Raw genomic sequence first — 21,715 nt, 5'->3', positions numbered from 1 at the left:
CACTATTTAAAAATTTAAATTTACACACATATTGCCTTCAAATAAATCCAGTGTGGTCAATTTTCTCCTGAACGTTGGATCAGATTGCTATTTTTTTAGTTGAGTGCCAGATGAAGTTTTAATGCATTCTAGGGCTATGAGAAATGCTTATCTTCAAACAATAAAATTACATTCCTTTTTGTAAGATTCACATACATTGAGAGCCTTATAAATGTAGTATGAGGAAACAAGATTCACTTCTCTAATTTGTTGCACCCTCAGCTATTTCTTTATTGAATGTAATGTTAGGTGGGGATGGGCTTCACTATTTTATTTACTTATTTACTTAGCTAAGGGCATAAAGTTTATGTGTATGTGATATGAGTCCGTTATATATTTTAGTACAGTTTTCATGAATTTCTGTACTTATTTATGGATTGTTGAAATGGTATTTAAGAGTCAAAGGAATTGCAACTAAATTTTATTTAAATTTTTATTTATTTTTATTTTTTACTATTTTATTTATTTATTTATTTATTTATATTTTTTTGGCTGCATTGGGTCTTCGTTGCAGTGCGCGGGCTTCTCATTGTGGTGGATTCTCTTGTTGCGGAGCACAAGCTCTAGGCGTGTGGGCTTCAGTAGTTGCGGCACGCAAGTCCTAGAGTGCATGGGCTTCAGTAGTTGTGGTGTGTGGGCTCAGTAGTTGTGGCTCATGGGCTTAGTTGCTCTGTGGCATGTGGGATCTTCCCGGACCAGGGATAAAACCCATGTCCCCTGCAATGGCAGGCGGATTCTTAACTGCTATTCCACCAGGGAAGTCCAGATCTTGTGTTTTTAATGGTAAGAATTTGAACATACTTAATGCTCATTGTAGGAAGTCAGCAGAGAGAAAGAGGATAAAGTTATAGGAGAAAGATAATACAGTAAAATTTATATAAGTGATTTGCCTTGGGCAGGAGGGCCACCTCTCCTATATGAGACAGGAAGAAGGTGAAGTAAAGACAGGTAGCTTTACAGGCATGTTTTGTTGGTTTGGTGTTAGAAAATCAAGGGAATTTTCATCATAAGGTTTTTTCTTTCTATTAACTGGCAAGATAGAAATTTTAATAACTAAAGTAGTAGTTGCTTATTTTAAATTATTTAGAATGCAGAAGTATAAAATAGAAATTTAAAATTCCATTCTTTGCCCTTTAATTCTGTTCCTCAGAGATTAACTGGTGTTCAGTTTCTTATGTATCCTGTCGGATTTCTTTTTAAGTACACACAAACTATATTCACATTAGAGACTGCAAAAGGATTTTAACTTTTAAAAAAAATATTTATTTATTGGGCCTTCCCTGGTGGTGCAGTGGTTAAGAATCCGCCTGCCAATGCAGGGGACACGGGTTCAAGCCCTGGTCCGGGAAGATCCTACATGCCGCGGAGCAACTAAGCCTGTGCACCACAACTACTGAGCCTGCGCTCTAGAGCCTGCGAGCCACAACTACTAGGCCCATGTGCCACAACTACTGAGCCTGCGTGCCACAACTACTGAAGCCTGCGCGCCTACAGCCCGTGCTCCACAACAAGAGAAGCCACCACAAGGAGAAGCCCGCGCACCGCAACGAAGAGTAGCCCCCACTCGCTGCAACTAGAGAAAGCCCGCGCGCAGCAACGAAGACCCAACACAGCCAAAAATAAATAAATAAACAAATTTATTAAAAAAAAAAAAAAACCCCACAAGATCTAACACCCATCCCTTGATCACTATTTCCTGTCTGGCAGCCATTCTCTCTCTCCCCACAGGCCCTTCACAACCAAACTGCAAGAGCTGTCCTCACTCACTGTTTCTATTTCCTCATTCCTGAACTTGCCGCAATAGGGTTTTTAATCCCATCCCTCCAAACCATTGACATCTTTCTCCTCCCTCAGAAAACCACATCCTTGAGGCCAAATCCAAGAAACACTTCTCAGTCCTTATCTTCTTGTTCTCCTGACACTGGCAATCTTTTGCTCTTAAAATATTATTTCCCCTCTGGATTCATGCTGTCACTCTCTCCAGATTTTCCTCTCTCTCACTGCTCCTTCTTCCTCAGCCTGTCCCTAAACTGTTTCATTTCCTCCCAATACTGGCCCAAGGCTCTCTCTCTTCTCACTCAAAACCACTCCCATGGCTTCTAGTCATGCAGTCATTTGACAAATATTTAGTAAGTGTCCATTATGTAAAAGACGCTGTTCCCAGGCACTGCTGTATTGTTCTAAGCATCCCTATCACGTGTTCATTTATGTGCTGATGAATCTTAATCTGTATTTCCCCCTAACACCTTTCTCCTGCAGTTGAGATCTATATACTCCTTCAGTTGAGATATGTATACTCAATTTTTCTACCTCAACATAGAAAATTCAGACACCTCAATTTCAATAGTCCCAATTGAACTCATCTTCTCTTGGCTCCCACTTCTCCCACCACCCCTCTGTCCCCAAGAAAACCTCAACCTACTTTCTTCTCTTGGGTTCTTACCTCAATGAACACTACAACTAACCATCTACCCAGTGACCTAAACAAGACACAGAGGAACTGTCAATTTTAGCTCTTAAAGAACACTCAAATCTATAAGCTTCTCTTAGTCTTCATTAGTATCACTCTGGAAAAGAAACCATTCTCCCACAGGGATGAAACAATCTCTTAACTGACCTGGCTTCCAGGTTTCTCCTCTCAACTCCCTTACCTCTCCATACCAATTGTGTAGCACTGTAGCCAGAGGGAACTTTCAAAAATGCAAGTCTGATCATGTCATCCTCCAACTCAAAGGTCTTCAATAGCTTCCCAATGCCCTTTGGGAAGGCTTACAGTCCTTCCTGACCTGGCACTTGCTTACCTCTACAGCTTCATTTCAGTTAATCATTCCCTTATGTTATGTGCTAATGAACACCAAACTCACTTCATTTTCACCAAAGGACCCTTGGCCTGGACCCGCCTTGTATCTCTGCTCCTTACTTAACTCATGCTCCTCTTTAGCTTTTACTTTAAATGCCTCTCTCTCTGGAAAACTTTTCCTTTGACTCGATTCTGTGTTTTGGGCTCCTCTTATACACTCTTTTAGCATCCACAAGTAGCACTAACCACAGTGACTGTAACTGCTTCTTCACTTGTCTAAGTAGCTCTGTGAAGGTAGGAACTGTGTCATCACCATTTTATTCATAGGGCTTGGCATAGTAGGTTCTCAAATATTTAATGAATAAAGGAATACATAAATGAATAAATGAGTTCTCAATCTTGGTTTTCAACCAAAGAACAGATTGAACAGGTTGATCTAAGAGATCATAATTCCTGACATCATTCTGAAGAGAAAGAAAAATATAATAATCCCAAGTACCATGACAACTATATCCTATCTTAATTATATGCAATGTGTTACTGTAGAAAAGGCACAGGTCATTAGAAACGTATGACCCAAATTTTTACCCATCTTAGATGGTATATGACGGCATCAGAAAATAAAAACTTATGACCAAGACACTGGTATTGTTTTAAATCCAATTCTAAGTATTGTCATCTGGGAGCTTCTCTGGCATTATCACTATTTAGTTCCTATGTATTTTTCTAAGCCATGCAAAAACAGCCTATTTAACATAGATACACAGTTGGTGAAGTAGAAGACTAAAGCCAGAAATCTGCATTTTTATTCTCAGCCTTGACACCAATTTACTTCCCTCCATTTGATTCACCTTCTACCAAAAAAAGGGATATTCCTGAAACTTACCATATCTTTTACTGGAGAAAAAAATATTTAAATTGGTTTTAAAGGAAAAAGGAAAGACGAGAAAAGTAAAGAAAAATAAAAGAAAGAAAAAGAGAGGAAAGCAGAGGAGAGGAAGGAAAAGAAAAGTATATACAGGGGACTTACAATTTCCAGTTCCACATGTAAAGAGCTTAGAAGTCACCACTCTAACAGGTAAAAAACTGAAGGAACTGAAAAATCAACAGTTCTTGGATCCAAGAGGCGAGAACACAGGGCAAACCACTGATGCCAAGATTGGAGAGAGACAGGTGAAAACAGGGAGTCACAGCTTACTGGAGTAGAGACTCAGAATACTCAGCAGGAACCAGTGCCGGGGTAGGAAAACCTGAACTGTAACTGACAAATTTCTGGAGGCTCAGTGTGGACATCTCTAAGAGTTAAAAGTTCCAGGGGACACTATCATAGGAGGGACAATTTTGTGACATTTGCCTCCAAGAGCTCAACCAGGTTCCCACAGCAAATATCAGAGAAAAAAAATTCCCCTTGATGGGCTTCCCTGGTGGCGCAGTGGTTGAGAGTCTGCCTGCCAATGCAGGGGACACGGGTTCGAGCCCTGGTGTGGGAGGATCCCACATGCCGCGGTGCAACTGAGCCCGTGAGCCACAATTGCTGAGCCTGCGCGTCTGCAGCCTGTGCTCCGCAACAAGAGAGGCCACGTTAGTGAGAGGCCCGCGCACCGCGATGAAGAGTGGCCCCCGCTTGCCGCAACTGGAGAAAGCCCTCGCACAGAAACGAAGACCCAGCACAGCCATAAATAAATAAATAAATAAAATTTAAAAAAAAAAAAGAAAAAAACTCCCCTTGAGCTTCCAGCCGGGGGAGAGGAAAATGAACTATTTTGAAATATTACAGAGGACTCTTTTTTTTTTAATTTAATTTTACTTATTTTTAATTTATTTATTTTATTTATATATTTTTATTTTTTTGGCTGCGTTGGGTCTTCGTTGCTGCACACGCGCTTTCTCTAGTTGCAGCGAGCGGGGACTACTCTTCATTGCGGTGCGCAGGCTTCTTACTGTGGTGGCTTCTCATTGCGGAGCATGGGCTCTAGGCACAAGGGCTTCAGTAGTTGTGGCTCGCGGGCTCTAGAGCACAGGCTCAGTAGTTGTGGCGCATGGGCTTAGTTGCTCCACGGCATGTGGGATCTTCCTGGACCAGGGCTCGAACCCATGTCCCCTGCATTGGCAGGCAGATTCTTAACCACTGCGCCACTAGGGAAGCCCAGGACTCTGTTTTTAAGGAGACCTGCGCTCTGGAGAAAATAGTTAATCACAGCCTAACCTGCTGGGGTATTTGTCAGAGCCTAACTGACCTGGGAGAAGGGAACTACTCAACTCCAGCTCCCTCTAGCCTTCTACATGATAGAAGGGAAATACCAAACTCCAAACCACTCTAGCCATCCTGCCCCACCTAAGCAGGGAGAAAAAAACTGAGACACACTTGTGAAGCTCACAGTCCAGAGGAACAGGCTCACTAAAAGACTGACACTTAATCAAACGACTACAGAATGTTTCCCCTCCCCTTACACCTTACCACGTTATTACTAAAGGCCTATTTACAGCAGTTTCTTTTACCAGGTACATCATGTCTGGCTATCCAGGAAAAATTACAAGGCATACTAAAAGGCAAAAAACACAATTTGAAGAGACAGAGCAAGTACCAGAACCAGACATGGCAAGAATGATGGAATTATCAGACTAGGAATTTAAAACAACTATTATTAATAGGCTAAGGGCTCTAATGTCCTTCAGAAGTTGAATGGATAAATAAGCTGTGGCACCTCAAGATAATGGAATATTATTCAACATTAAAAAGAAATGAGCTATCAAGCCACAAAAAGACAGAAGAAACTTAAATGCATATTAGTCAGTGAAAGAAGCTAATCTGAAAATGCTACATACTGTATGATTCCAACTATGTGACATTCTGGAAAAGGCAAAACTATGGAGACAGTAAAAAAAAGATCAGTAGTTACCAGGGGGAAGGGTGGGGGATGAATACATGGAGCACAGATGATTTTTAGGGCAGTGAAACTACTCTGTATGATACTATAACAGTGGATACATGTCATTACACATTTGTCCAAATCTATGTAATGTACAGCACGGAAAAAATCCCCTTGTGCTTCCAGCAGGGGAAGGAAAAAATAAACTATTTTGAAATACACCAGATGCTTAAACTATAGGCTTTGGATAATTATGATGTGTCATTGTAGGTTCCTCAATTGTAACACCGGTACCACTCTGATGAAGGATATTGATGATGGGGGAGGCTATGCATGTGTGGAGGCAGGGGGTATATGGTAAATCTTTGTACCTTCCTCTTAATTTTGCCATGAACCTAAAACTGCTCTAAGAAATGAAGTCTTAAAAAAAAAAAGGGAATTCCCTGGCGGACCAGTGGTTAGGGCTTGGTGCTTTCACTGCCGGGACATGGGTTTGATCCCTGGTCGGGGAACTAAGATCCCGCAAGCCGAGCAGCGTGGCCAAAGGAAAAAAAAAAAAAAGATACACAGATATGTGTTTTAAAATATTATTTCTAATAAAAGAATCTTAAGGAATTATGGCAATTACTGAAGGAGTCTGCACCATTTCCAGTTGTCAAAAAGGAAAAGTACAAGCACATATATTTATTCAAAGTGGAGTTCTTAATTCAACCAAACATTTAGTGAGTGTCTCCTATGTTGCCTAAAACTACGATAGTCACTGAGGATGTAACAGTGAACTCAACATATATATAGTTCTTGTGCTCACAGAGCTTATAGTCTACAGGGAGCATCACAAACAACCACATGAATAAAAGAACTACAAATTTGGGCCATGTTACAAAGAAAACAAAGACCTGCTGAAGATAATGGGAAGTCAAAAGGGAGAGTTTAGAAAGAGGGTGATTAAGGCCTTTATTAGAAGCTACATTTAAATAGTGTCCTCAAGGATGAGAAGGAGCCAACCATGTCAAGAGCTGGGAACAGAGCCTCCAGAAAGAGAAAAGGGCTGTAGAGAAAGGCTCTTGGTAAAAGAAGACCAGCAAGGCAGGGGATTACAGGTGAAGAGGTAGCAGGAGTCCATTATTCAAGATTTTATAGGTCGCAATACTGCAATGAGAAGCCATTTAAGCATTTAAAAGAGGGGAGTGACATTTATATTTAAAGGGATTTAGGTTTATAAAAGACATTTACATTTTTAAAATGACTGACTCTGGGTGCTGTGTGACCTATTCAGTGAAGTTAACCTGGACTTAAATATTCCTTGCCATAGACAAGGAAACTGAAGCTCACAGAGTTCATATTCACTGACTAGGTCACACAGTCAAGGCCAGCCACATGCCCAAAGCCTGCGCTCTCTCCCATCTGCCACCCTTACCAAAGGATGCTGCACTCACTTACTCACCCATTCAGCCCCATTGAGTCAAAAGTGCACTGGCCTCACAACTGTCCTCCTGAAACAATAAAAAACAAAAGTGTGTGGTGATTTTTAAGTATGCCCACAAATTTTTTTGCTAGGGAGCCAGCCTAACTCTCCCTCCCTTGAGTGACTTAAAATTTCTTCTATTTCCCACACTGATGTTCTTCATCACTTAATACTATATCTATGCCCTCTTTTTGTGGCAAAATTTCTCCATGGGATTTGGGTTTTCTTTTTCTTAACAGCTTCATTGATGAGAATTCCCTGGCGGTCCAGTGGTTAGGACTTGGAGCTTTCACTGCCGTGGCCTGGGTTCAATCCCTGGTTGGGAAACTAACATCCTGCAAGCCTCGCGGTGCGGCCAAAAAAAAAAAAAAAGTAAAACAGCTTCATTGAGATGTAATTCACATACCATACAATTCATCTATTTAAAGCATATCTCTGTTTTAAAAATAATTTTTGAACTGAGAGATATCAAAATGGATCTATCTTTAGCCTATAATTAGTGGCTACAATTGATTTTTCTTGAGTTTGTTTACCTGATAAATACTTATCAGTTTCTCTAATTGGTTCATTTATTTCACTACCTGACAGGGATGGACAGGGAACTAGGGCTTAAGCAACTGCTATACAGCTGAGGAAAAGATCTTATAAGACTATTTCTCCTGCCTTGGCCCTCACCTCTAAATCTTGTTCATGTCAATTTGGTGGAGACTTCTTCATGTAGAAGTAAGCCAATTGTGATATTAAAAGCTTTTATCACAGAGGAGGGAAAAAATGTATTTATATAAATATTTTTACAAATAATATGACTAAATTGTATATAGTTTCTTTATCACTTTGCTGTTGTGGCCTTAAGACACAATGAACCATGTACCTAACTTTCTTCCTCCTGTGATATATTAGTAAGGGTTTTCAAATGTCATGTGGTTCTGACAATAGTGTATTATCCTCTTGGAAAGGATAATTTCAGCTGAATTTCTTTCAATCTGATCCAAAATATATTGTTTCTGGAAGACAGTCCTTTAAATCTATGGCATTAAATTAGGTCTGTTATCTGTTTTCATCACCCTGATGAAGTTTTCTACATTATTTTTGCTTTAGTATTATTTTTTGTTATTGCTAATTCACTATATTCTATTTTTTGGGGGGGGGGAAAGGGATGGTTACGGTTGAGGGATAATGGGTATAAACCTATATTTATAATATCTTATTTCCTGGAGAACTATTTACTTTGAACAAATGTTCAAATGTACTATGAAGGTGGATAAAATCTGGTTTTATCCAGATAGCCACCCATTAGACTTTGAGTTTACTAACTTCTTGCTACTTCATAAAATTTGTCACGTTCAATTTTCTTGTCAAATTATATTGATATATACCTTTCAAGTATTACTGAAATACATCTACTCTTCAAGGGTAAAAAACTGATATCCCTGAGAATATTTAAAACAAATATACCACCATTTTTTTACAAAAATGTTTTGAGTAGCACTTTTAGAATTGGCCTCTTGAGGTGATTACTTTAAGAAAGAAATACTTGTTTGGATTTTAAACTATTGTAAGTTTTTTTTCGAAGTTAGCTTAATTTATCATGCTTACCTCCTTGTATTCATGTTATAGGAATATATAAAATATAACACCTTTCCCTTGAATGAATAAAAATCATAAAAGGAAAATACTGCTTGTCTAAAGACTTTAAAAAAAACCAAACACAACAAAACTGTAAGCCCTGGCCTAAGTAGACCAGGGCTTTTTATGAGTCTCAAGATAATTCCACTGAAACAGGCACAAAACAAACTCATTGATGCAGAAAGTGCAATGCTGGACTGGATATCTAATGTAAAGAGTGATGACCACTGCAAAGGCGTATGGTGGTTAAGTGAATAGTGGGCATCCCATCTAAAGCACAGCTACCTCTCAGCTCCTGCTGAGTCTTGCCATACAAGAATACAGGTCCAGTGCTGCCAGCTCTGATTTTTCATGAGTTGCTAAACACTGAAATTACAATAAAATATCCCATAATGTCTGAGATACCAGTTTGTAGCCTCTGGTATAAAATTGTTAAAATGAAACACAGCTTTTAAAGCCTTCAGCTTAAATAATCTATGTTGCCTAAAACAAGGAGGAGAACTCACAAAACAAGAAAAAAGTACCATGTTTAACTAAAAAGTACCTTGTTCACTCTAGCAACAAAAACAAGACTAAATATGAAAAGTGAGAGGCTGAAATAATGACAGTGCTTTCAACAGAGAAGTTCAGAATATTATAGTATCATTAACTAGACAAATTTAATTCATTTTCCATTTCTTATACAAGGCAAAATTCCCATTTCTTAATTTCAGATCTAAATGAGAAGAATATAATGTATTATTCTAAGGAAATGAGCAGCATTCAAAATAAAGTTATTCCACATTAGACAATGCAAACATTTATATGATGAACAGATGGGTTTATAAAGGAAAAAGTCTACAACACATCAAATAAAATCACCATAAGTCCCTTGTCTGATGACACATATAGCTATCTCTGATAGTGAGCTAGGTTAAGGCCACGGACACTGCAAATTTCATTTCAAAGCACCTAGTCAAAGACTTAACACTAATATTGGTAAAGTTTTTTCATTATAAAATAATATCATTAAAATTCCCTTGAGCAAGAAAAACAGCCAATAGGATGGGGAAGAAGGAGGGTGAGTTGGGGTTGTAATGATGCTATACATAAAGCCTGAATTCTCTACCTGTATTTCCCCTAACTTATTGATAAGCCATATAAGGCAGTAACAGGTCTCACAGGAGTGCCTGCTGGGCTCTAAGTAGATCCTATGTAACATTTCATTGTATTTTTATTCCATTTTCTCACCTTAATTACCCTAAGTAGTAAACGTTTTTCTGTAACATGTTTTTCTCCTCTCGTGGATGGAGCATAAAGGCTTATAACATGAATGTTCCCGTATTTCGGATTTCTCTTTCTCAGTTTTATGCATCAAGTAGCCACAAAGAAATCTGTTTTGTTTTTTTTTTCCTCCCAAAGGTGCCAACAGCTAAGCCTTTTTCATCTCAGTCACGTACTATACTCTCACATGATACATCAAGTTTTTAAACTCAGTTACTCTCAGGTTTAAGATAGGGCTCCACTCTAATCACAGCAATATAAAATGCATTACACTTTTATCTTCTTCTTGCTTTTGTCATGAATGAATCTTCACTGCTCCACTGTATTTATTTGTAACTTTGAAGGGCTGCTGTTGAAAATCTGCAATGGCATTATATACAAATACTATCCTATTTTTATTCAACTTTTGTCCAGTCTCAAAGAATTGTTTGTTAATCACTGGCTAAACAAATAAGCAACTTCACCCTTCTGATTAGAATGTTTAAAGTTATATTTACTCCTCTCTTTTCCTTCAAAGGGCCTTTATCTGCTTATTCTCTCATTTTATAGCCTACATGGTAATGCAAAAGGAAGATTCCATCTAGTACTTTTAATACATAGCCACTCTTTCCCCATAGATTTTATTATTCTCTGTATACACTTCATAGAACATAATGAAAAACTCGAAAAAGTTCACATCTGTCACACTGCAGAACAGTGACAACTATAACATCTAAAATTTACTGGGCCCTTTATGTGCCAGACACTCTTCAAGTGCTTTAAATGTATATTAATTCATTAAATTCTTCCACAACCTATGAGATAGTAATATTTTCTACTATCACCCTCATTTCACAGATGAGGAAACCAAGCAAGGTGTCTAAGACCACAAAACTAGAAAGCAGTGGAGCTAGGATATCTGACAGCCTCACTCAACAGCCCGTGACCACTGTGCTTTTATAAACACCATACTGATTACCAAAGCCTATATGAAGAGATGTGTACGGTTGCCCTAAGACAGCATATTGTTGTAGGCTGAGATTATAAATGAACCCTATCCAAGTTCTTCAATGGTTCTTAACATTCATCACTAACTTGCAACAAATGTAGATTATCGCAAGGATTATTGCAAATTTATTCTTTTAGGAAATATGAGCACATTTTCATGTATAAATACATGGGAGTTTTGTCAAGAGGATGCTGCTGAATTAATGTGTAAGGTAAATTTTATTTTTATACAGCCCAGTGCTCTGTAATGTCTTAGGTAGGGTAACTTTTGAACATATAAAAGTATGTGAACCATAAGAACTTGATTAGTACAAAATTTAATACAAAACCCCTTTGGGCCTTCCAATTTTTGCGATATCTGGAACAGTGGACACTGTTTTTCCTGTAATCATTCTCTACAGCTAAGTTGTAATAAAATAAAAGTATTTATTTTAAGGATAATGGAACAACATAAATTCAAGTGGTCTTCAGTAATATTTTACCTTCACTGGGATATGGCTCTAGTTACGTTATATAACTCAGAAGCAGCACAGTACAAGAGGCTTCTATTTGAATTTTACAACTGTATATGTTTAGCCTTAAGCTTCATCTTTCATTATTTTCAGTAAGGAAAGATAACGGAATTCCATTAACTGGAGGAGGTCAAAGTGGGGAGTTCAAGCCTAAAAGACAATTCACACAACTTGACAGCTATTAGCATTACATTATTCTCACATTACCGAGGTGAGTTACCGCGGACCAAGAAAAACTCTACAGTCCTAAAATCACAGAAGATTATCTAACCATTTGTATGAAAAATTAATTAACATTGGGGAGCACTAGACTCACAACTACTTTAAATAAAGGTTTCTAAAGCTCCATAATTACAGCTACCTTTAACTATCATAACTTTAGGGTTTAGTTCATAGCTCTGAATTTTTTACAGTAATAAGAGCATCTTTTGACTGCCTACTGCGTACTAGGTACTATACAAGACACTTCACCTGGGTTATCATATTTAACAACTATCCTATGGGATAGGTATTATTATTCTCACTTTACGCATGGGAGAAATAAAGTTTAGAGATGTTAACTAATTTGCCTAACACTACTACAGCTAAGAAATGGCAAAGAAAGACCTAAATAGACATTTTTCCAAAGAAGACATACAGATGGCCAACAGGCGCATGAAAAGATGTTCAATATCACTAATTATTAGAGAAATGCAAATCATAACTACACTGAGGTATCACCTCACACCAGTCAGAATTGCCATCATCAAAAAGTCTACAAATAATATGGGAATTCCAACCACTGTGGAGGGCCCGAGTTCAATCCCTGGTCAGGGAACTAGGATCCCACAAGCTGTGGGGTGTAGCCAAAAAAAAAAAAATGCCTACAAATAATAAATGTTGGAGAGGGTATGGAGAAAAGGGAACCCACCTACACTGTTGGTGGGAATGTAAATTGGTGCCACCACTATGGAGAACAGTATGGAGGTTCCTTAAAAAACTAAGAGTTACCATGTGATCCACCAATCTTACTCCTGGGCATATATCTGGAAAAGACAAAAACTCTAATTCGAAAAGATATATACACCCCACTGTTACAGCAGCACTATTTACAACAGTCAAGACATGGAAGCAACCTAAATGTCCATCGACAGATGAATGGATAAAGAAGACATGATATATGTACACACACACACACACACACACACACACACACACACACACACACACACACACAATGGAATATTACACAGCCATGAAAAAGAATGAAACAATGCCACTTGCACCAGCATGGCTAGACCTAGAGATCATCATACTAAGTGAAGTAAGCCAGACGGTGGAAGACAAATATCATATATCACTTACACATGGAATCTAAAAAAAGATACAAACGAACTTATTTACAACACAGAAATAGACTCACAGACATAGAAAACAAACTACGGTTACCAAAGGAGAAAGAGGGGGGAGGGATAATTTAGGAGTTTGGGATAAACAGACACACTACTGTATATAAAATAGATAAACAAAAAGGACCACAAGGACCTACTGTATAGCACAGGGAACTACTTTCAATATCTTGTAATAACCTGGGACTTTCCTGGTGGTCCAGTGGTTAAGACTCCACACTTCTAATGCAGGGGGCACGGTTTTGGTCCCTGGTTGGGGAACTAAGATCCCACATGCCGTGTGGCATGGCCAAAAAATAAAAACAAAACAAAACAATATCTTGTAATAACCTGTAATGGGAAAGAATCTGAAAAAGAATATACATATATATATAACTGAATCACTCTGCTGTACACTTGAAAGTAACACAACTTTGTAAATCAACTATAATTCTATTTAAAAAAAAAAAAAGTAAATGGCAGAGAGAGAACTTAAACTCAGATTTGCCTGATTCCAAAGCTCTCACCCACACCATATCATATCTCATCATATCACATCACACCTCACCTCATTCACATGAAAGAAAACAGCTGCACCTTGGTTTTCAGTTAATTTTACTGTGTTTTAAGATACAGATTGCAAAAGGAAAGTACTTTTAATGTCATAAAAGAGATTATACTTTTATGCTTAATTTTGAAAACATATAAAACTTATCAACTGATAAACATGTTGACTTATACACATTAAAATCAGTTCATCTGATAAACACAACTTATACTAATTTCCCAAACTTTTAAATCTTAATATAAGACTTCCCTGGTGGCGCAGTGGTTAAGAATCCGCCTGCCAATGCAGGGGACATGGGTTCGAGCCCTGGCCCAGGAAGGTCCCACATGCCACGGGGCAACTAAGCCCATGAGCCACAACTACTGAGCCTGCGCTCTAGAGCCCGCGAGCCACAACTACTGAGCCCGTGTGCCACAACTACTGAAGCCCACATGCCTAGAGCCTGTGCTCCACAAAAAGAGAAGCCAATGCAAAGAGAAGCCCACACACTGCAATGAAGAGTAGCCCCCACTCACCGTGACTAGAGAAAGCCCGCACGCAGCAACAAAGACCCAACGCAGCCAAAAATAAATAAATAAAATAAATTTATATTAAAAAATAAATAAATCTTAATATAATAGCTATTATAGGACCAGGAAATTCATCTTTATTTTCAGAGATTACATACTCAGCTTAAACACGAGCTAAAGTTACTTGGGAAGAAGGAATAAAGAAATCCTAGCATGTACATCTCAGGAGTAAAACACAAGGAGTACTATTTTCTAAGAGCATCTCATTCAAGTAGCTGGAAAGAGACACTTTTAACTTAAAACTAGGGCAATGATATCAACAAGGGCTGAGCTACTGAAATCTTTTATCTACTGTAACAGATGACAGCATTACGCTTACCAAAAAGCTCATTCCTACAATTACCTGGTTTTCTCTAGCTTAAGGTAAACCTAGAGATCACAATATTATTTCCCTCTGTTAATACACAGATTCCCTCTGTTATTATTTTCTCTGTTAATACAGAGATTTAGATTATTGACTTATTTTACAAGAACTGCTTTGTTAAGACAATCTACAAAGAAAACAAACATTTGTTTCAAATACTTCTATCTACTACTATTTTAGAACACACCCTGTATGAGAAGTATAAACCAGCAGAGGCTAATAGAAAAAATATCTTTCAGTATCTGGTGAAAGGATTTTCTTTTTCTATCACACTAAAACTTTTTTCAAGCCAAGTTATGCTAAAATACAAAAACATAATAATTTTCACTGAGCAGATTAGCTTTTCTTTTCTGTTCAAGAAACATAAACACTAAAACTGTCACAATGAAGCCAGTAATGAAGAGCCACAAACACCTCTCATTGGCATAAAGTCACAAAGGTCCTGAATCGTCATTTTTCTTGCAATTATTTATTTATTTTTTAAAATAAGGGCTTTGATAAGTGCAGTTTAGTAACACAGGAACAATCAGCATAAGAGGCTACAGAACACCAATAGGCAGCCTTGATGACAGTCCCAAATAATTATCGGATTGAGTTCTTTCCATTGACTGCCTCACCCCTATCTACCTTCCAAAGAGCTAGTATGTTTCCTCCATAAATATTTACTTCGTGGTTGAATTTTTAAAGCTTTAAAGTAACTTTTCATCTAATTATACTTTATAAAAAACACCCTATCACAAGCTAAATAGTAGAGAGTCCCTCCAATATTGATGGGGGAAATGAGAATTTCAACCTTTTCAGTTGATCAAGGGAATATTAGATTGTCACACAAACTACATTCTGATTTGAGTTCTTCCAGTGTAGAGAGTCAACTTACTCCTGCTGTTTCCTGTCTTGTTTTACTTACTTCATTTCAAAACCTTAAGGATAGGGACAAAATAAAACCTGCCTGTAAGCTCCTTCAATGGAGGAGCAAATCTTTCTTGTTTGTCATTGTACTCACAGTGCCAACACTGAACTGAACACAGAGTAGTTGCTCAATAAGTTTATGACACATAAATGAATAATAATATCCTTAGTTCATACATTCATTTGTTGCTACACCAATTAATTGTGGCTATTTTTTACCTGTCTACTAAACTAGACTGTGGAACTCTATGGAACCAGGAACTGCTGTCTTATGTACCTGCAGTGTCAAGCACTGTGCCAAAACAGAGTAGAATGAATAAATGTTTAACTGAATTGACTGTTTCCAATTAACTGAAATTTACTTAATAAGTACCCTCAATTTACTAGATCCTTTCCTTCCATTTCACTATTCTAATTACAAAGAAATTATAAAACAACAAAAATCACAACTTACACAAAATCCATCAACAACACTCTACACACTTCCTTTTTTTCTTCCTTTCTTTCTTATTTAAGGCCAGGAAGTCTACTGGAATCAGCATAAATGCAACCTGCACTCAATACTTATCTGAATATGCTTCTTACAGAGAGTAAAACACTTATAATAGCCACAGGTTCTATTGACATAGAAAGAGCCCATTCTATTCCCTACAATATTAAGGATATCAGTTTTGTATTTTTAATGATCAAGAAAAAAAGAACGACCATAATACAAGTCTAGTTACCCTAATATACTGTAAGCCTCTTAAGAGCAAAAACCCATTTCTTCTTCATCATGCCCCATAGTTCTTTAAGCACAGTAAATGTTCAAAATAAAACAAGTTTTGAAAAGTTTAGAAGTTCTTCATAATCTTCAATTAAACAGAAGTCAATCCTGCTGCCTAAATCCAGGCATTCTAGACTTTCTCTGTTCTAATCGATTGAACTTTTACTCATCTGTGTTATAAGAGTTTTAAAGGAAAAACATTATATGAAATTATGAGCTTCAGAATTTATACAACCTAGCTATTTGAACAGCTAAAACAATAAATCAATCATTGGTTTAATTCCCTCCTTTTAGCCCCTTCTCCCATCACAAGACAGGTCATCCCTCTATCACAGGAAACCAAAGGGAAAATTAATTAGATAATTAATTTCCCAAGGGAAAATAACTAGTGAGAAGCAAAGTTTCACAGAAATTTTCAATTTGTGACCTATGATGCTTTCAGAAGACATGTAAGGGTCTTATGAAAATACTTTTTCTGACTGATGAATAATTAATTAAAATAATTATGTCCCTCACTCAATGACCACATTAAGAACAATGCTTACATGTCCCTGTAATAGTAACTTAAAACTTCTTACACACACAGTTTAAAATAGGTTAAATTATTATTATTATTCATATAAATACTGCCTCATCTTTTCCTATGCTTCTTGGGGCAAGAGCTAATAATCTGAAGTTCTTCCTTTATAAAAACTCTACATTTATAGGAAATTATACTTTGAATAGGATTTATCCAGGGTCTATGAAAGAGTGGTCCAGTTCTCCTTATGGTCAGTGTCAAGGAGCATGCAGAAGCTAGTTGGGATATGTGTTGTAGTCTGTACTTACAACAAAAAGAGTAAGACAGTCTGTACTTGAACAAAAAGATCTGTTCAACTGCGATGGAAATTATCACATTTCCCTCATTTAATACTGTATCTTGAACTAAACAGCCATAAATACTTTCAACAGAACAGAAGATATCAGATAAAAGATGAGACTAAAAACAAAATTTCTTTTCAGGTTTAGTTGAGTAAAGAATTCCAGAATGGCTAATAAGTAGAACAGATACTGCGGAAACTGAATGACCAAAGCTATCCTCTTCATTTTGTGGATGTGCCAAAAAAAAGGTGTAAAGCATGTTGCCTTGCGATCTCTGACTTAAAAAGACATTCCTATACAAAACTCTACTAAATAGCTGACTATTAGGTATTGGATATGGCATATATGCCTTAACTGATACATTTTAAAAATAATTTTTCAAGATGAAAACAGAAGTTTAAGAATAATTGATACACATATAACAAACTATAAAAGATCTATAACCAATGAACTTGTTAGTGAGGGTACTTAACTGACTCCTGTCCTATGGAAAATCATCTAGTCAAGTTACCCAAAAAAAAATTTTTCTTTTTTAAATGTATTTATTTATTTATTTATTTTTGTCTATGTTGTGTCTTCGTTTCTGTGCGAGGGCTTTCTCTAGTTGTGGCAAGCGGGGGCCACTCTTCATCGCGGTGCGCGGGCCTCTCACTATCCCGGCCTCTCTTGTTGTGGAGCACAGGCTCCAGACGCGCAGGCTCAGTAGTCGTGGCTCACAGACCTAGTTGCTCTGCAGCATGTGGGATCTTCCCAGACCAGGGCTCAAACCCGTGTGCCCTGCATTAGCAGGCAGATTCTCAACCACTGTGCCACCAGGGAAGCCCCCCACCCAAAAATTTTAATTGGGGAGATGATCAACAATCCGTACAACTTGGATTCACTAGACAAAATTTTCCTATACATATACATACACACACACACACACACACACATATCTTTGTTATATACTTGCTGTTTTCTGATTATTTTTTCTAATAAGCATGTGTTTCTATAATCAGAACTCACAGAAAAATATTATACAAAGTAAAAAGTGAAACCTCACCACCAAAGATTTTTGATAAGTTCTTTCCAATCACGTACTAACATTTTTGTTTGCTTTTTATTGTAGCAAAATAAACATAATACCATTTAAACCATATGTAAATATACAACTCATAGGCATTGAATATATTCACAATGTTGTGTTGCCATCATCACTATCTATATCCAAAACCTTTTTATCACCCTCAACATAAACTCTGAATACATTAAACAATAATTCCCTCTCCTCCCACTCCCCCCACCGGCCCCCATCATCAACCCCTGGTAACCTCCATTCCACCTTCTGTCTCTATGAATTTGCCCATTCAAGGTACCTCATATAAGTGGAATCATACAATATTTGTCCTTCTGTGTCTGACTTATTTCACGAAGCATAACGTTTTCAAGGTCCATCCATGTTATAGTATGTGTCAGAGTTTCCTTCCTTTTTAAGACTAAATAATATTCCATTTTATGTATGTACCACTTTTGTTTATCCATTTATCTGTCAATGAACACTTACTTGGTTTGCTTCCACCTTTTGGCTACTATGACTAATGCTGCTATGAACATTAATGTACAAATATCTGTTCAAGACACTGATGTCAATTCTTCTGGATATACACCTAGGAGTGAATTACTGGGTCATATGGTAGTTCTATTTTGAACCGTTTGAGAAACCACCAAACTGTTTTCCACAGCAGCTATACTATTTTATATTCCCACCAACAATGCAGAAGTTTTCCAATTTCTTCACATCCTCACCAACACTTGTTATTTTGTTTTTTTGATAACAGCCATACTAATGGGTATGAAGTATCTCATTGTGGTTTTAATTTACATTTCCCTAATGACTAACAATTTTGAGCATCTTTTCATGTGCTTATTTGTGTATCTTCTTCGGAGAAATGTCTATTCAAGTTCTTTACTCATTTTTGAATTGGGATTTTTGGTTGTTTTGTTGAGTTTTAGGAGTTATATAAATATTCTACATATGAACCCCTTATCAGATATATGACTTGCAACTTTTTTTTCCCATTTTGTAGGTCATCTTTTCACTTTCTTGACAGTATCCATTGATGCACAAAGTTCTTAATTTTGATGAAGCCCAATTTATCTGTTTTTTCTGTTGTTGCTTATTGATGTCATATCTATAAAATTGTTGCCAAATCCAATATCATGAAGCTTTCCCCAATGCACTCTTCTAAGAGTTTTATAGTTTTAGCTCTCAACTTTAGGTCTTTGATCCATTTTTAGTTAATTTTTGTGTATAGTGTAAGTAAGGGTTCAACTTCATTCTTTTGTGTATGTATATCAAGTTTTCCCATCATCATTTGTTGAAAAGATAGTCCTTTCCCCATCGAATGGTCTCAGCACCCTTGTTAAAAATCAATTAACCATATAACATTGTTTAAAATGTACAGTTTTTGAAGTGAAATAAAGAAATGGGAGGGACTTCCCTGGTGGTTCAGTGGTTAAGACTCCGTGTTTCCATTGCAGGGGGTGCAGGTTCCATCCCTGGTAGGGGAATTAAGATCCTACATGCCATACGGCAAGGAAGGGGAGGGGAGGGAAGAGGAGGAGAGGGGAGAAAGAAGGAAGGAAGGAAGGGAGGAAGGAAGCGGGGGGAGAGAGAGAGAGGAGAGAGAGAGAGAGAGAGAGAGAGAGAGAGAGAGAGAAAGAGAGAGAGAGAGAAAGAGAGAGAGAGAAAGAGAGAAAGAAAAGAAAGAGAGAAAGAAAGAGAAAGAAAGAAAGAAAGAAGGAAGGAAGGAAGGAAGGAAGGAAATGGGATAATGCTACACAAAGCAGGGACTTCCCTGGTGGTGCAGCAGTTAAGACTCCACACTCCCAATGCAGGGAGCCTGGGTTCGATCACTCATCCGGGAACTAGATCCCACATGCATGTTGCAACTAAGAGTTTGTATGCCACAACTAAGGAGCCAGTGAGCCACAAACAAGGAGTCTGCAAGCCACAACTAAGGAGCCCACCTGCCGCAACCAAGGAGCTCACATGCCGCAACTAAGAAGCCAGCAAGCCACAACTAAGGAGCCCGCCTGCTGCAACTAAGACCCAATGCAACCAAATAAATAAATAAATATTAAAAAAAAAATTACTATACAAACCAAAAGTTTCAGAGCTTTGGTGTTTTTTTGTTTTGGGTAACTTAATATATCTTGGACTTGTTTCCTGTCAGTATATTTCATTTTTTTCTTTTTAACGGTCACAGAATATCTATGCATATTTCAAAGAAAATCTCTATAACAATTCTGAATATGATTACATAGTTTACTGAAAACCAGTATCTGAAATTAAATTAGTAGTGTGAATCTGTAAACTGATTAACAGGTTAACGAATCTTAATTTCCACTTTGTACTTGCACTGCTATTAAAATCAGACCTGTTAATTAAGATTAAGCCTACAGCATCTAAAACTTGAAGTTGAATAAAGGTTAGAAGGCTGAAATATCCATAGCACATGATCAGTTTGTGTCAGCAAGACTCTGACGTATTTTCCTAGTTTTGAAAGAAAACAGGATTGAATAGGACAAAGTTTAACTCAAACTTCTAGCTGTACTCATCTATTTTTGTTAATTCACACCAATATCACTAAAGAGGATTAGACCACAGAATATGGTAAGCCCCCAGACTCCATTCTCCAAGAGCTGCTGCTACAGCTAGTGCAATCTAGTTTACATCTAGAATCAAGTGTGACTATGGCGGAAAGGATACTTTGATCAAATACAGTCTTCACTAATTCATTAAACATCACTACGCAAAACAAATACAGACCAATCTCAAACCCACTTACTAGGTCCCTGCCCTTTTTTTTTTTTTTTAAATTAATTAATTAATTTATTTATTTATTTTTGGCTGTGTTGGGTCTTCGTTTATGTGCGAGGGCTTTCTTTAGTTGCGGCGAGCGGGGGCCACTCTTCAGCGCGGTGCGCGGGCCTCTCACTATCGCGGCCTCTCTTGTTGCGGAGCACAGGCTCCAGACGCGCAGGCTCAGTAGTTGTGGCTCATGGGCCCAGTTGCTCCGTGGCATGTGGGATCTTCCCAGACCAGGGCTCGAACCCGTGTCCCCTGCATTGGCAGGCAGATTCTCAACCACTGCGCCACCAGGGAAGCCCCCTACCCTTTTTATTTGAGTATTTTCTTTGAACCCCTTATTGCTACAAAACGCTGGTTCTCAGTTGTGGCTGCACAGCAGAATCGCTAGTAAAATATAAAACTACACAAACCAGAACCCATGCCTCTTGATATCCTGATTTAATAAGGTTTTAATAAAATATCCTGCTATTTTTTAAATATGCAGCTAGAGAATCATTACTCTAATATTTGTTATCAACATTTTTCTAAGTGTGGTTCAAAAATTCCACGCCCTTGCTATTCTTTATAAAAACAAATATTTTTGGCCCCCAACTCCTGACCCGCTTAATTTAGAATCTTGGTGCAAGGCTCATAGGTCTGCATTTTTAATAAGCTCCCCAGATGATTCTTTTGCACTGAAGTTAGAAAATCACTGTGATAGAAAAGTACTGAAAATTTTACTTAGTGTATATACATATCTCTAAAGTGTGTGATGGCTTCTGTAATGTGTCAACTTAGCTAGGATAAAAAGTTTTCTCAGAAACTTTTCCCTTTTTCTCTTCCCTTGTGGTTGAGCCACAAAAGACATTTTCATCCAGGATCTGGAGAGTGGAAGTGAAGCAGCAGACATTTTGGTT

The 21,715-nt window shown here is 37.7% G+C and overlaps 1 protein-coding gene across 7 annotated transcripts in view; it reads right to left on the bottom strand.

Annotated features, from left to right (window-relative positions):
- CSNK1G1 (casein kinase 1 gamma 1) overlaps nucleotides 1–21,715 on the bottom strand; it is a 199,031-nt gene that overhangs the window by 129,390 nt on the left and 47,926 nt on the right. For 6 of the 7 annotated variants that reach the window (XR_009699385.1, XR_009699384.1, XM_061180205.1 and 3 more), the window contains exon 2: nucleotides 7,154–7,202. The exons of the other annotated variant lie outside the window; for it this stretch is intronic. Coding sequence is in view for 1 of the 6 variants with exons in the window: in XM_061180209.1 (XP_061036192.1) it covers nucleotides 7,154–7,157 (4 nt within the window). In the remaining 5 variants the exon portion in view is untranslated. The remainder of the gene's footprint in view (nucleotides 1–7,153; nucleotides 7,203–21,715) is intronic. 7 annotated transcript variants of the gene reach the window in all.

Source organism: Eubalaena glacialis, chromosome 2, assembly GCF_028564815.1.
Source record: "Eubalaena glacialis isolate mEubGla1 chromosome 2, mEubGla1.1.hap2.+ XY, whole genome shotgun sequence".
Lineage (NCBI taxonomy): Eukaryota > Metazoa > Chordata > Mammalia > Artiodactyla > Balaenidae > Eubalaena > Eubalaena glacialis.
The sequence above is the reverse complement of the archived record's forward strand: the minus strand, read 5'-3'. Positions and strand labels throughout refer to the sequence as shown.